Genomic DNA, 14,765 nt, shown 5'->3' on the forward strand with positions numbered 1-14,765 from the left:
AAATACCTACCATGCACGTATAATAACTTACCCAGATATTCCCTCCCATATGCTGTCATCATGGATGGATGGGTTCGAAGTCGGTCCCTGTGCCTTGTGACTCTGGAACGACCCGGATCGCTGGGGCATTACAAACATAGTAAATAAATCGATCCAGGAGTAATTCACCTTCCGTCCACATGCTCATCTTTAACAAATCTTAGTCGACGAGAGTAATTGTACGGAAGGAATGAAGGGGCGTGATGTCCGTCCGCGTCACATCTTGATCCTTCTTAATCTGTATCTGCCTCACTATTTATGTGGTGCCGATGCCTTGTCTGTCCTTTGCGATACAAAAAGGCTAGCATATACAATAAAGTAGTTGTAGATAGTGTTTGCGTCTCAGCCCTGTACCTTGGCAGGGTCCCTAGGATCGATGGATTCGCCCGCCAGGTATGGAAGTACTATTATGTACCTGTCTGTGCTGCGGAATCCGGATGGGCTGACTTTTCCAATTCTCTGCTTACGCACGACACGGTGCCCGGTGATAACGGACGGCCTAGACCTTGAATGTCTGGACTGGATAGTCATCTGATAACCAGCCCTGCTTGAGTTAATTATGCTCCTGCAATTATCCCAACCAGGCAACCAATCCAGGCAGAAAACGGGAAGTAATCAGCAATAGTCGAGATAATTAACACCAGGTAATATAGCCCCCTGGCTGCAACAGTTGAATCGGGATTAGTAGCAGGTGAGGTATGACGCGCCACCTGCATCTGGCAACAACTTACATGTATCCCGTCTCCTGGTAGGGCATATCGATAAGCGACAGTGTTGCGTCAGATCATCGCTTTCAAGGCGGGGGAGGGGAAAAAAAGAGACCAGGGCGGGACGGTAGAAAGAGGGGTTGATTAATAGAGGAAAAGACCGGCTGGCCGGGGCGTCAGGGGCCTTGGCTTTGGTGCTTATTGTCACCTTCAACCCTTAACCAAATAACTCAAAGAATAATTCAAGGATGTTGACTGCAAGTCTCTCATATCTTAAATGTGTCCGAATAGGTAAATGCCTATCTTCATCTTTCGTATTAGTATCTGCGCGTCTCGATTTTCATTCTCATTTTTATTTTTCGAAATGAGCCCGCCATATATTTTCAAATTTTTTGTGTTTCTGGGAATCGTGGTGGTGTATACATGAAACACCAAAGAAGGCTGACGAGTGAATGGCTCGGGTGTAGCGCCAACGAATATGCCCGAATGATTTCAAGGCACGCCTCGGCATTTGGGGGTAAGGAGCCGAATTGGGATAAGAGTTTTCGTCCCGGACGACTATTCCAATTTCGGTGAATAGGAATAACCGCTAATTAGCAGTTGGGAACATCTTACACGTCTTACAATTAGAGGCAGACAGGGCGAAATGTGTGTTTCTTTATGTATGACTAATGCAGATAATACTACTGCATACGTGGTAGCCAGGTGGTGGATCATCAGGTACAAAACCACGATAATGGATTATGGGGATACCGTACATACGTTGTACACATGTCCTGTATTGCGTAGGGCAGGCGGTGAAAGTGTGATGGCATATTCGCGTATCTCGTAGTGGGAAGGCTTTAGGACTCTAGGGCTTGGTCCGAGTTCTGACGGGTGCATAAAATACGCCTGTAGGCAGGCAGGTAGGCAGGCAGGTAAGGGAGTGTTAAAAAAAGGCCCCGAGAGAAGCGAGAATCAAGTGGAGAAAAGCTGATGGTGTGTGGAAGGATGGATGGGGTGGTGTATGTGTACAGTATTGTACGGGGTACGGTAGTCCGTATTTGTTGTAGTAAAAGTCAGCTGAATTGCTTACCTGTGTATTATTTATGGCCATAGGATCCGGATGCGATGAACTGGCAGGAATGCGGCGAAACCAGAAAGATCTCCGGGAATCCGAGGGCATCTCGACACGATATTCCGGTATAAGGACAACCCTTGACGGGATGCGATGCTCCCCTGAGGGTGCTTATGTAGGCACACAAGTAGGCACATGATAAAAATAATGTAATCGAGGCTCGAGGATACATATTGACCGAGTCAATGCGCCCGTCGTTCGTTGGATGGACATCTCCCCCGGCAATAAAAACTGGAGGATGGTCGTCGAACGTACATACTGGATAGGCAGGCGTTGCGTCAGAGAGGGTCGACATGACGCAGATCGCAGCCCGATGAAGCCTAGTCTAAGGCAGGCTTCTCCTCAGGGTTGCATAGATTTGACGGACGAACAAGAGATCGTTTTCAGAAACACACATTATTAAAACAATGCATCTTCCCTTGACTGATTAGATTGCGTTCAGTGGAAGAAGGCGAACTATCCATCCGTAGCGCCGATACGTTGGGCGAAAAAGAGCATTGATGCTTTCGTGAGACTTGGGACGTACGTAAGGTACCAGGGAAAAAAAGGAAAAAAAGTGGTCGGCGGAAAAAAAGGCCCAGTGCTAACTTCGTCGGTTCGAACGAACACGTACACGTACATGTATGTATCGTACTATATATCTGTACTATACTCGGGTGGTTCTAAACAAGCTTACTTTTGAGCTCAGTGTACCTGAGTTTTTGTTGGAACAGGGGGGAGGGCATATAAAGTAAAACATTACCAACGCGGAATTTCGGAGTTTAATAGGTAAGTTCAAGCTCGTAAGAGGAATTAAGAAACTTTGGTATTTGTTGTCAATGTTGTCAATGTTGCCTATTTTATCATGATACAAGTAAGAGGGCCCAGACAATTCGTTTCGTCGTACATAAGGGAACCGGAAAAGAAGCGCGCTTGTCACCAGTTGTACTCATTGTAACTTGGTGATACCCAATCCAGGAGAACGGAAAGACAGGATCCAATCCGTAAGAAGGTAGGTAAGCAGTCAGACCGTGTGGCACGACAGATGACCACGCCGCCACGGAGGTGACGAATGTTCGGGACGTTCAGGGACGAGAAAAAAAGGGACCATTCTTTCTTTTCTTTTTTTTTGTCTTAATTGTCTTAATATTCTATTCCTTGTGATGATGCTGGTGTCGATGAGGTGCATGCGGCTAGTGGTGTTAGAGTGGTTATAGTGTATGGTGGTCGTAGTAGTTTGTATTGATTAGAGTGGAACTGGAGACAGATCTTCCTCATGCCTTGAGGAGCTGAGGAGCTGAGGCGCTGGAGGGCGCTTACAACCAAGACTTTTATACTAGTCTGTGCAGCTAACTAACGCCTAGTTTCGAGATGGTCGCGATCCATGATGTATGTGTATATGTAGGCTGAGAAATAGTAGTATGTAGATGAGTTGTAGATGGTTGGATGTATGTGGTATGTAAGGTATTATGTCTGTGATGGCGGCTAGTTGTGGGGTCGGGGAAGGATAAGATGCGATCCATGGGTGGATGGATAGATGGATCAAAACTGGATGCACACGTTTAAGTTAGTCTAATCGTTTTAGTCTTTTAGTTTAGTCGCTTGAGTATGTACTATGTAGTTTCCAACTTGGAAGTGTACAAAATGGAATGTATTATGCAAGAAGAACAATCGACCTGGAATCGACAACTTTTTGATCCCATGATCCCTTCCTCCATCGCACCCGAGTCCGGGGGGTGATTTCCAAGGTTCTCTGGAACATATGAATACGCTAAAGTAAGTACCAATTGGATCGTGGCGTGGTTTTTTATAGAATGTGCGAACCCCTGTCAGCCTATCGCTACTTAGCTACGTACCTAAGTATCCATGTACATACATCCATACATCCATACATCTGTACCTGGCTGCCCTTGGCAAGTCCTGTCCTTGCCCTGACCTTAATATGTATGCCAGCAACTAGACTTCCCAGCCTTCCTTAGCTCCCTAGTGCGAGGGGACGGAAAGAGGAACGAGGGGAAAGAAGACGGGCGGGTACCCCTACCGCTTAGGTACATACGTACATACATACAACCTATGCATGTACATTTGAACCCATATGCATCCATACCCCCCTTACCCCTGTAAGGTTCGTTATGCAGGGAAGCTGCCCTGCCCTGTAACAAGTAAAAGGTAGAAAGATGTAGCAAGTAGCAAGTAGCAGCGACCCCAACCCCTCGCCCTCGCACCAACAGTGGAATAAACTCACACGCAAAAACCCCTCCGTCCGTTGCTGTTGCAGTTGCTGTTCTGCCCCTCTTTTTTTGGCTATCCCACCAACGCAAGGTAGCGCTGAGAAAAGGAAAACTCGTTCACATTCTTTTTTTCTGTCTTTTCCCTTCTGATATGACATCTGTGCGGTGGGAATCCTCCACGAACAAAGTCCGCAGCCCTCTTCTTCTTTGTTCAAGACCGAGTCGGCTTTCCCCTCTTGTTACCTTCGCCACCTCGCTTATCTCTTTCTCTTAATTTATTCGTTAGGATTATATGTTCCATTTTCCAAAACATCCATCTCTTCTCTTGGTGCCATCTGAGAAACCCGACATGAGAGAATAGCACGGACCAAATAAACGGATGGGAACAAAGACAAAAAAACGGCGAATTCAATTCAACTCAACTCTACATAGGTACACGTTACAGCTGAAAAAAGACAAAAAAAAAAAAAAGCTGCTTGTCTTTCGATGACCTCACTAGCGTGCCGTTCTTATCAAGTTGATGGCTATTCTTACGCTTTCAACGGCTTCTAACGAATTAACGGCTGCGATAATCACCACATCAGATATCCACTCCTGTACGTCTGGTCCGTCCATCTATCCACTTTACCAGGCACACACACACGCATACACTTCGTATAGCTCTTCATTCGTGCATATTTTCATACTGCCAAGCCTTCTTTCCCCCCCAAAGTGTCAACTTGTCCCTGTCAAAGGAGTTGGGTGGCCTAGGTCTCTTTAGGTCTCTCAGGTCTCTTGCGACAAAGTACTTTCTTACCTTGCAATACAAAACAATATGACAGCATTGCAGACAATATTACCGTATGACAAAACAATTCATAGCGGGAATATAGCGCTTCGTAACAGAGGACATAGTTAGGGGTTACCTACACACATACAAGCCTAATACATCCATTCCTCTTTTTTATCATCATTAATATTATTATTCTCTACATACACACACGCGAGCGCACACAAAATACATCTTAATACATATTGCCTAACTACCAGACTACCTAACCTAACTATTACTGCCTACTACCAAAAACAACTAAATACACTACTTACGCATACATGTGTCTTTCCCGGCTTCGACTAGGGATCCCCATCTAACTGGGCTATAACCCATCACAAGTCATCATTGACAAGCCGACCATCCCAACCCTCCCTCTTCTTTACCTACCTACCTATCTCATCATCTTGCTTCATTAACCCCTCCAATATTTTCTCCCCCCGTCCTAGATCCCTTCTCTCCTCGCCTCATCCCTTCTTGCCACTTGCCAACCTATTTTTCCCTCTCCCCTTTTCGCAATAATATTCTCACCATTTTAACAAATCATCATTTTAATGATTTTTACCTAAATTCAGGGATATTACTACGAATTAACTCGGTTGGTTCTCGACTCGGAGACCCGCATGAATTATTTTCTAAAAAATATTTGGCCCTCAATCGTTTGCTTTCAGCTTGATCGACCCCAACTCCCGCTTCTGGATCCAACCTCCTCGGTGGTTGGTTAGTTCCTGGCCTAGACTCCCTCGGGTACTCTCCTCTCACTCGCCGTTCGGGATGAATGCGCTCTCGGTCCAAGCACGATAACTGGTTAGAAAAACGTAGAAGGTTTGCATCATCCTTCCTGACTGATGTTATTTCTCTCGCATTCAACCTGACGATATTATTCGAATACCTCTACCCCTTGTTACCGGTCGCGACCATCAAAGGACGGACATTTGTCACTACTGGGTCTATCCCATCTTACACCCATCTGTCTCAGTTTCAGCCGCTGCCCGCTCGACCTGACTCGAACGAATCCAACTCCCCACCGAGAATTCCCGGAAGCTGGAAACACCCCCATCCATAGAAAAAAAAACAATCCCCATTCTCATATTCTCAATAACCTGTTGGTCTTCCAAGGAAAAAAAAAAAGTCTACGAATGAATTATATCGACCTTTCATCATCATTCCCTTTCTCCCCTCCCCCTTCCTTCGCTAAATATCCCTCCTTTGTGCTTCTTCCGTCATTTTAGTCTATCGCAACCAACTCCCGCCGCTTCCGTCACCTATCCCTAAGGGCATTGCTTTGCATTCCTAAGCCCGACGAAGTTAACCATTCTAGAAACAATCTGGAAATTACCGATTCGTTCGCTAAGGTCCGGCGATTATCTTCCGTGACTCCCCCGCCCGTGCGGATATTTGAAACTACCATGGCGGCGACTTTTCGGCCTGTCAATACCCCCATGGCGATCGATGTGAAGAAAGATGATGGGGTCGCGCGGTCGCCCACCACTCCTACCCCGACGAAGGCCACCTTTGGCCAACGACCATTACCAACATCCCCATTCCCACAAGCGGTCCAAATTCCCGAGAGTATCGAAGAAAAGCAAACACCGAAGCAGACCCCCAAACAAATTCCCAAGCGAGAAAATTCGCAACATTCAAGAAAATCTCGAGGAGGTTCAGAAGACGTTGATATGGATGATTCGGATGGAGAGACTCACGGCGATGATGGATCAGATGATGATAGCGTAAATGGGGATGGATCGAAGTCAAATAAGAAAAAGAAATCGCAACGTTTTTACTGCACGGACTATCCGCCCTGTAATCTGAGTTTTACGAGAAGCGAACATTTGGCAAGACATATACGGTACTGCTCAACGTCCCTTATCGTTTGGTGAATGGTTATTGATACTAATAATACTAGGAAACATACCGGAGAACGCCCGTTCCAATGTCATTGCTCAAGACGATTTTCGCGACTGGACAATTTGCGACAGCACGCACAGACCGTGCATGTTAACGAAGACATTCCGATCGATTCTCTCGCAGCTACAGGTACAAGATTCCAAAGACAGATCCGAACCGATCGAGTGCGCCAACCCGGAAGGGCACGGGCTTCTACAGCGGGAAGCATGGGTACTCCAACTCGTGGCCATGCGAAATCCCTGTCTACTTCAAGCATTAGCTCTGTTGGTTCCAACTTCAGCACTCGTGAGGATGTACGCCGGCGCCCGCCTCCCTTAGTTATGGCAGATCCGAGGTCTCGGCTTTCTATCGAGACATATCACCATACCCCCCCTGAAAATGCATATTCGTACCGGCCGCCATCTCCAAGTGACTTTAGCACACCCACGTCCGCAACCTTCTCAACTGGCCAGAATAGTCCTAGATGGGGATCCGCTATCGCATCGCCGAGTTCTTCGCACCAACGTCCGCAAAGCATGTATGCGGCAGGCCACCGAACCCCAGGCAGACGGTTGAGCGTTCCCTCTGGCGGTGGAATACCTTTTCAGTCTCCCCATGGAGCCACCTTAGGTCGACCTCTCTTTGGTCAGGGGCCGGTTAATACTTCAAATCCTGGTGCCTTCTCGCCATCCAGTAGCGTAATAGGATCACCGACGTCCTCTGTATTTTCTTCCAGGCGCGAATCCACATCACAGACCGAGGATTGGCGCCGTCGCACATGGCATCCTGACTCAACCAATTTCAGTAGCAGCCGCTTAAGCAATATGATGACTCCGTCCCAATTGCAGAGTCCAACAGCAACCCCTTTACCTTTGGCTACCCCGCAACAGCAGCCAACTACACTTCGACTCCCTGGAATAGAGTCGTTCGGTCCTATTCCGCACCGTCCTGCATCACCCCCGAGGCGAAATCCCTCTCCCATGATCGTTGATTCCGAAGTTTCTCACCCGCCAGCGCTGCTTCCTGCTGCTCATTCTGGAGACTCGGATGAAAGGCGCAATACTGCCAACTGGGACATGGGTTTGCATCGAGGCTTGACTCGACTTGATATTACTTCTAACAACCCACCGCCCCAGGAGACTACCAGTGCTTGGACTCGTGAAGTACATCAACCCGTTGAGGCCGAGCCAGAACGAATGAGAATCAACCCTCCGACTGTACGATTCAATGAACCCATCGTTGTCGAAAGCCGGCCACCCGGCCCAGCAAGTCTTCCAAGGACGTTCCACCAACACACGATGTCAGCGCCGTCGACTTCGAGGGAAGGGAAACGACGAGGATGGTATAATGGCCCTGTAACTGTGCATGCCGATGCGCCTCCCGAGAAGATGGCGCGGGTAGAACGCATGGTACACCCAAACATTAACGAGTTCCCCGGGTTCCCGGTGAGAGAGAATGTTGTGAACCCCCCGCCGAGAGATAACAATCCAGGGGAGCGAGACAACATGCTCCGCTTACAGGCTTTAGTAGCGGTCGCTACAAGTGAAGGAAACGCGACAACCGCATATTAAACCACGGGCTAATCAAGCCCGCGATATCCACAGCACTCCCGATATTACTTCATATCGATACCACAACTACATCATCTACCTACACAACGCCTGCCTATTACGAAACTTAGTACACACAAATCGCTATGATACACTACCCATAGCGGACTCACGAGACTTACGATTTCCCTTATTTTATCTAGAAGAGCATATATGCATGATATACGATCGTTAATCGGCTTACGAATATACCATCTCCTACTTATGTTTCTGCATCTACCATTGGCTTGGATTATACTATGGTGGCACGGTCGGCGTCACGGGTGGAGGAGTTGTTTACGATCAGAGGGAAGATGGGGTGTCTCCATTTTTCATTTGGTCACATACCGTCCCCGCCCTATGAAACGAATTTCCCTCGGATATCCCCTCGCTCTTATTGCGTCTTAGGTGGGCTGGCCTCTATTGATTTACACAAGATTTGGGCTGTAGCGATGTTTTATGTTTCCATTTTCCTAGCTGATGATTCACGACATGATCCAGATACCCATTCATTTTAAGATGAGGGTAATCGCAAGACGGGGGAACTAATGTTTGGTCTTTTGCATATCTTTTTGGGTGGCAGCGAGCATGAAGCTTCTCTTAGGAGCTTCGCAGTCTGTTGCCCCACCAATTAGACAAGAGCAGAGACTTTTAATTTTTATTCATGGGTTGCAAGACGTCTGGAAAGCCGCGTATCGTGGGATTGATACCCAAAGTTTTTGAAGGATATAACTGGTCTTGTCTTTTCCCTTCATTTTCATTCTAGTACATGCTTTCGAATATACTCGTATGATGGCGACGACACCATGGGGGTTGAGGACTTGCGGCTTACATACCTAGATAATCGCAGCTCTCGTTTAAAATCTTACAATGATCTAGCTGAATATGATGAAAGGTTTCAATCAGGGCATGGTCATTAGTGAACACGACGTACTACGCCAATTGCGCAGATACAGTTGGACAACTCCCAGTGTCTTGCGACTTAATTCTAATTATTATCTACCTATATTCCTATAATTTTCCACTTTACGTCTATCCTTTTCACCTATCTTATTAACCCTTTAAGCCGTTGGAAGATATGGTTATGAGGCTTTCCACCAACGACGAAGAAAGATACAGTAGCCGTTATTGCTGACACGATGGCAAACACGAGGTTCATATTACCGTAGCCAACACCATCACGAAGGGCACCAGCGACCACAGGGCCCACAGTCAGCCCCGCGCAAAAGAAAAGCGAATTAAAGCCGTATAGCTGAGCGTATGGGCCGTTCGCACCGAAGAAGCCTGGATTGGCCTTTTCAAATTTTTGGACTACATCGCTCGCTTCGACTACACTGGGCGATCCGATGATGGCGAGGCCTACGCCGTTGAGTGCTAGTAGAGCGCAGTATAGCACCACGTTGTTCTTTCCGGAAATGAGATGGTCCGATGGTAGGCGCAAGAGAATCAGGGTGGGAACTAGGTAGCCGAAGCCGAGGACTGCTGCGGGCTTCGTGCCGTATCGATCTACCGCCCACCCTGCGACGGGTCCGAGGATGAGATACGGAATGTCTAGAGCGATGAATAGAAGACCAGCTTGGAGTGATGTGAAACCGAAGAGACTTTGCGCTTCGGTCGGGATTGTGGCGTCGAACATGGCGAGTAATGCTGCTTGAACGAAGGCTAGAGTGAGGCCGACGAGGAGCCTGGGACTTCGGAAACATATTAGGACGGGTAGAGCTCGGATGATGCGGTTTGGTTCATGGCGGATCTTGTAGAAATCCTCGTCATCTTGGCGTTTCTTATTAGGTAATAATGAGTCCGTCTCGACAGGACCTTCTTCTCTCCCACCATCATCATCATCTCCTCTCTCCACTCCATTCCCCTCATCCCGTCTTTCTGGTGCGACACCAACACCGTACTTCGCCGCAGTCTTCTTTTCCACGACCAAAAGTCGCATCACGAAATCCAATCCCAACACTCCAGCGGCAACACCAAAAACCCCGCCGTATCCGGTCTTCTCATACAGCACGCCCCCAATCACCGGTGCCATCAACTCACCCACCGAAATAAATGAAAATATAGATCCAACCACTTTCCCCAAATTCTGGGGTCCGACGGTATCCAATACCATCGCAAGCCCAATAGTCCAAACCACAGCCGCACTCACACCCTGCAACACGCGCGCGACAAATAACACCGCTACACTCCGGCCAAACGCTAGCATCACGGTCGCAGCCATCAACGCAGCCAATCCGCTCAAAAACGGTGTCTGCCTCGATGAACTGCGGTCTGCGATCCAACCCGCGGGTACGGAGGATATGACGGACGCACCGGCGTATGCGGCGAGCAGGTTGGAGACGTAGGATTGGATTTCTGTGGAGGGGATTGAAAGACGGTTGTGTAGCATGAAGGGCAGGACGGGCACGATTAGGCCGTAGAGGAAGAGGTCGGTGAAAAGACCGATTGCGACGGTGGTGAGGTTGAAGAGCGTGTTGGAGCGTTGGGAGAGGAGGAGGGGTGGTTTGGAGGGCATGGTGGTTTATTCTTGGTAATAGTAGATGTTTGAAATAAAGACAGTAATATGAAAATTGAGTTATATACTTTATCTTATTTTTTACATTCTTTTTAATGAGATGTAGTTGTAGAGAGAAAATTGAGCCTCGATGCTTGGGTGTTATTCGTTTTGCTTGTTCCTGCAGATCGATGACCTCATAACTTGTGTGATAGCCACTTATAGTAGCTAATGGAATGGTATGGGTCGTCATAGTAGGATCTTACTATCTGATGAAGTTTTAGTCAAATATTTACTTATTATGATGTTTTAAAAGTGAAGTTTTTTCTAAGTGTTCGACTTGAGATTCAGTTTGGCCCAAGTCGACGGGTCTTGGCAACGTCGGAGGTCCACGATGCGAATACGGAAATCTATGACTCGGCATTAAACTAAGCATACAGTGGTTATTTTCTATCTAATTTAGAAAGCAGTTAACAGTATATTTGAAATGATTATCATAACCCTTTATGAGTTGGATTGCGGTGGTTGCGGGCTGAGTCCTACTTAGGTATGTGACGGTGCCAACGAGGTCTTCACCAACAACCAATAGCAGACAGTCGCATCGTAGCATGTCCACCACCTTCTGCATAGAAGCCCTATAGAACATTAGCTAATACGATAAGCCTCAATTGGCGTGGTATCTTCTGCTTGGAACTCCCCTTATTTTGCTATACCCCTGTAAGCTCAGCTCGCAATTCACCCTGAAAAAGGTCTAGTCTAAATCACGACCTCTTCAGCACGACGCAATGTAACTATAGATAGGATCACCTAATAGAATGTGCCGAGTTTGAATATGCTCTAATGACCATGCGCCTGTGGGTATGATAGACTAACGAAGCATTCACGTCATGCAATCTAATATTTTCTAACCAATTCACCTTGTGGATAGGAGGTGAAGAGCAGCTCAGTTCGCAATATGGCACCAATGCAGGAATCCAATATGGTGCCAGGGGATATGAATGTCGAAGGCCAAGATATTGTTCTTACTCTCGACTGTTCCAAGAAAACCTGCAAAAAACGTGATAGTCAAGTATAAAAGAGCGATGAATCCCTTCTTTCTAGACGAGTCTATCTGCAACCATTCACTCATTCGTATACACTCGTTCTTACTTCTTCGGAAGGCCAGTTTTCATCATGTACTTCAAATCTGCCATCGTTGGCACCCTAATACCGCTTCTCGGGGCGACTACCACCTACGGCGCACCTACTTCGACTTGTAGCAACTCGTCAATCGAAATCCCACCTGCATCGAACCAGCCCACGGGGAATCCGTCAGGGTGTAATCATACCACGCACTTCTTCCCACAGAAGCTCTACCATACAGGGAATAGCTCTTCCAACAAAACATTCCTCCAGCAATACCAGCTTATCACCGACTTCTACCGCCCAGGGGGGCCAATCCTGTTCTATCAAGGAGCGGAGACTGCGGCCTTCATTTGTGCTGAGCAAATTTCAATCTTCGACTTCGCGAAGACGCTTGGTGCTCTCGTGGTATCCATCGAACACCGATACTTTGGAATAAGCATACCATACGGACTCAAGTGGGAAGAGAATCCAGTTGTGGGTACCGCCCGAATCCTCAATCACCTTCACAATAGTTGCTAACTTTGAGCGTCTGAAGTGGCCAACTGAGTCCCTCGATCCTCTTACAATCGAAAACGTCTCCCTCGATACGATTTCTCTACTTCGTTGGGTCAAGAAGACTGTCCCTGGTGCTGAGGATAGTAAGGCCATTCTCTTCGGTGGTAAGACCCCAGTTGATTCATATCTAATGGTGATATACCCCTCACTGATGGTGTTGAAGGGTCGTACGCGGGATTCTTGACTGTTCATAACAAGAATACCTACTCGGATTTCTTCGGTGCGCTTGCATCGTCTCCACCGATTATTGGACAAGTCAGCGACCCGAATGATCCTCTCATTAACGGCATCGGAAACCAGGTAAGCATCTTGCGTTGGAATGAACAAGGAGACTACCTGCCTGTTCTATGCTAACAGCAATTTATAGGCCAGCAGCATCTACGGCCAACTATCCGCAGAGGGTGCCTTTCGGATCCAGAAGTCATTTGATGGCGTTCGTCGTCGCATTGCTCAAAGTAAGTCTACACTCGAGAACTATTTGAGTAACACTAACGTGACTCAAAGACGATATATCCGACATGAAAGAAAAATATAACCTCTGCACGGCACCCCGCACTCTTGCAAATGCTACGTATGTCTTAGAGGGCTTCCTCAACGCCTTTAGCTTCATAGCGGAATTCAACTGGCCACCCGCGGTGTTTGACCCGAGCATCACCATCGCGTACCCCGCCGAGGCCGCAATCAACGAGATCGCGGCCCTCGAAGCACCCTTCGAAGATTCGGAGCCTATCCGCATCGGCGTGAAATACTGGGGCCAAGCCAACGGCGCCAAATGCCTTGACTGGGAGACCACAATCCGCGGCGACGGCAGTGTGCCGTACTCCTGGATCCGATGCCATTACCTCAAGCACCCGGACGCGTTTACGTCGGAGGGCAGTATCTTCGGCTACCTACCCCCGGATAAGAGTGCCAAGAACGCCCTGGACGCGCGCTGCCAGTCCGACTTCAGCATCGACGCGACGGATGGCGGACTCGCGCATCAGCAGAAGCTCAAGACTAGTTTAGAGGATGTGGTTAACGGCCAGCGTCTGGTTGTTAGTACGGGCGAGTATGATAGTGCGACGGGCGCTACGTTCCCCCGTTGGGCGCCGGGCCCGGCGTTTAATGATACGAAACCTTTCTTCGTCTCGAGGGCTGCGCATATTGCGGATTTGTTGAGGGAGACAAAGTTCGATCGTGAGGGTGTGAAGGATGCGAGACGGGCCGAGTTGGAGGTTATTAAGGGGTGGCTGGGGTCTGAGGCGTAAGAGATAGAGCGGTGAGGGAGGAAGTGTGATGGTGGCGTTTTTGAAAGTGCTGCTGTGTAATACTGGAGTTGCATTCGTTACCGTATGTATCTGTGGGTAGTTCTGATTTAGGGGTTTGTATAATACATTTCACTTCTCTAGAATCGTTATGGCGTCCACCTTCTTTCATCGCCGTTTTCCTCTTCGTCCTTATCTTCCGATGCCGTGTGCCGGCCTAGTCCATCTTCATCCATGGCGGAAGAGTCTCATATTGCTCGAATTCAGCAGGGATATCGATGACGGCCGACCGCATAAATATATGCATGCTGCCGCTCCAGTTCCACTCCAAGCCCTCGATGCAGCCACCCTTGATGCTGACAGTGTTGCGGGGCTTCCCGTCCGCGCTGATGATGCGGTGGAACATACGTGATCCACACTCGGAACAGAAGTAACACTCCATGCTTCGTCCCTTTTCAGTCTGCCGATGAAAGACTTTCATACGACCCGCTAGGTCGGGAGAGAGGGGTAGTAGTCCGTCAGACGTGTATATGGCGGATGTCCCGAAAGCTGACGATGTCTGCTTTTGGCACTCCGTGCAGTGACAATAAAACAGAATTTTCGGTTTTGCTGTTGGCGTCGGAAACGAGGCGTTGCCACATTGACACCGCACCGCCAGTGGCTTGGCCTCGGTATCGGTTTCGGTCCCGTGTCCAGCCATTGTCTCTCTTCTAATAGGCGCTGAAGATCTCAATCTACTATGTGGTCGTACCTAGTTTTTTTCGTACCTGGGAAAGTGAGGTCTTTCACGAGCTTGCGAAACGTCTATGAACCTTTGATCGGGCACGAAAGAGGGGTCAGTGCACATAGATATAGTAGCTTGCCGTCGTAGACTAACCATTATTTACCCATCTCCAACTGGAGAAGCCTCGGCAGTTGATCAACACGATGTCCGCCGATCCCAAAAAGCCACCGAAAGCCACCAATTTCACTTCTCCGCACTGGAAC

At 48.1% G+C, this 14,765-nt stretch overlaps 4 protein-coding genes across 4 annotated transcripts; 2 read left to right on the plus strand and 2 right to left on the minus strand.

Moving 5' to 3' along the window:
* Positions 1–6,326: 6,326 nt before the first annotated feature.
* F4822DRAFT_438274 (uncharacterized protein) lies at positions 6,327–8,342 on the plus strand (the record flags this gene model as incomplete). The annotated part of the gene is made up of 2 exons (XM_051462499.1): positions 6,327–6,733; positions 6,791–8,342. The coding sequence occupies 2 exons, from the start codon at positions 6,327–6,329 to the stop codon at positions 8,340–8,342; spliced, it is 1,959 nt and encodes a 652-aa protein (XP_051311433.1).
* Positions 8,343–9,087: 745 nt separating this feature from the next.
* Positions 9,088–11,143, minus strand: F4822DRAFT_350784 (MFS general substrate transporter). The gene has a single exon (XM_051455946.1). The coding sequence runs from the start codon at positions 10,873–10,875 to the stop codon at positions 9,406–9,408; it is 1,470 nt and encodes a 489-aa protein (XP_051311434.1). The 5' UTR covers positions 10,876–11,143; the 3' UTR covers positions 9,088–9,405.
* An 884-nt stretch (positions 11,144–12,027) lies between these two features.
* On the plus strand, positions 12,028–13,781 carry F4822DRAFT_432516 (serine carboxypeptidase S28-domain-containing protein; the record flags this gene model as incomplete). Its single annotated transcript, XM_051461666.1, has 5 exons — positions 12,028–12,453; positions 12,515–12,638; positions 12,698–12,834; positions 12,902–12,989; positions 13,039–13,781. The coding sequence occupies 5 exons, from the start codon at positions 12,028–12,030 to the stop codon at positions 13,779–13,781; spliced, it is 1,518 nt and encodes a 505-aa protein (XP_051311435.1).
* Positions 13,782–13,888: 107 nt separating this feature from the next.
* F4822DRAFT_350843 (Mss4-like protein) lies at positions 13,889–14,733 on the minus strand. Its single transcript, XM_051455948.1, has 2 exons — positions 14,656–14,733; positions 13,889–14,590 (listed from the first exon to the last, which is right to left on the minus strand). The coding sequence occupies exon 2, from the start codon at positions 14,476–14,478 to the stop codon at positions 13,996–13,998; it is 483 nt and encodes a 160-aa protein (XP_051311436.1). The 5' UTR covers positions 14,479–14,590; positions 14,656–14,733; the 3' UTR covers positions 13,889–13,995.
* Between the last annotated feature and the right edge of the window lie 32 nt (positions 14,734–14,765).

This window comes from Hypoxylon trugodes (assembly GCF_022578975.1).
Source record: "Hypoxylon trugodes strain CBS 135444 unplaced genomic scaffold F4822scaffold_8, whole genome shotgun sequence".
In the NCBI taxonomy this organism is placed as follows: domain Eukaryota; kingdom Fungi; phylum Ascomycota; class Sordariomycetes; order Xylariales; family Hypoxylaceae; genus Hypoxylon; species Hypoxylon trugodes.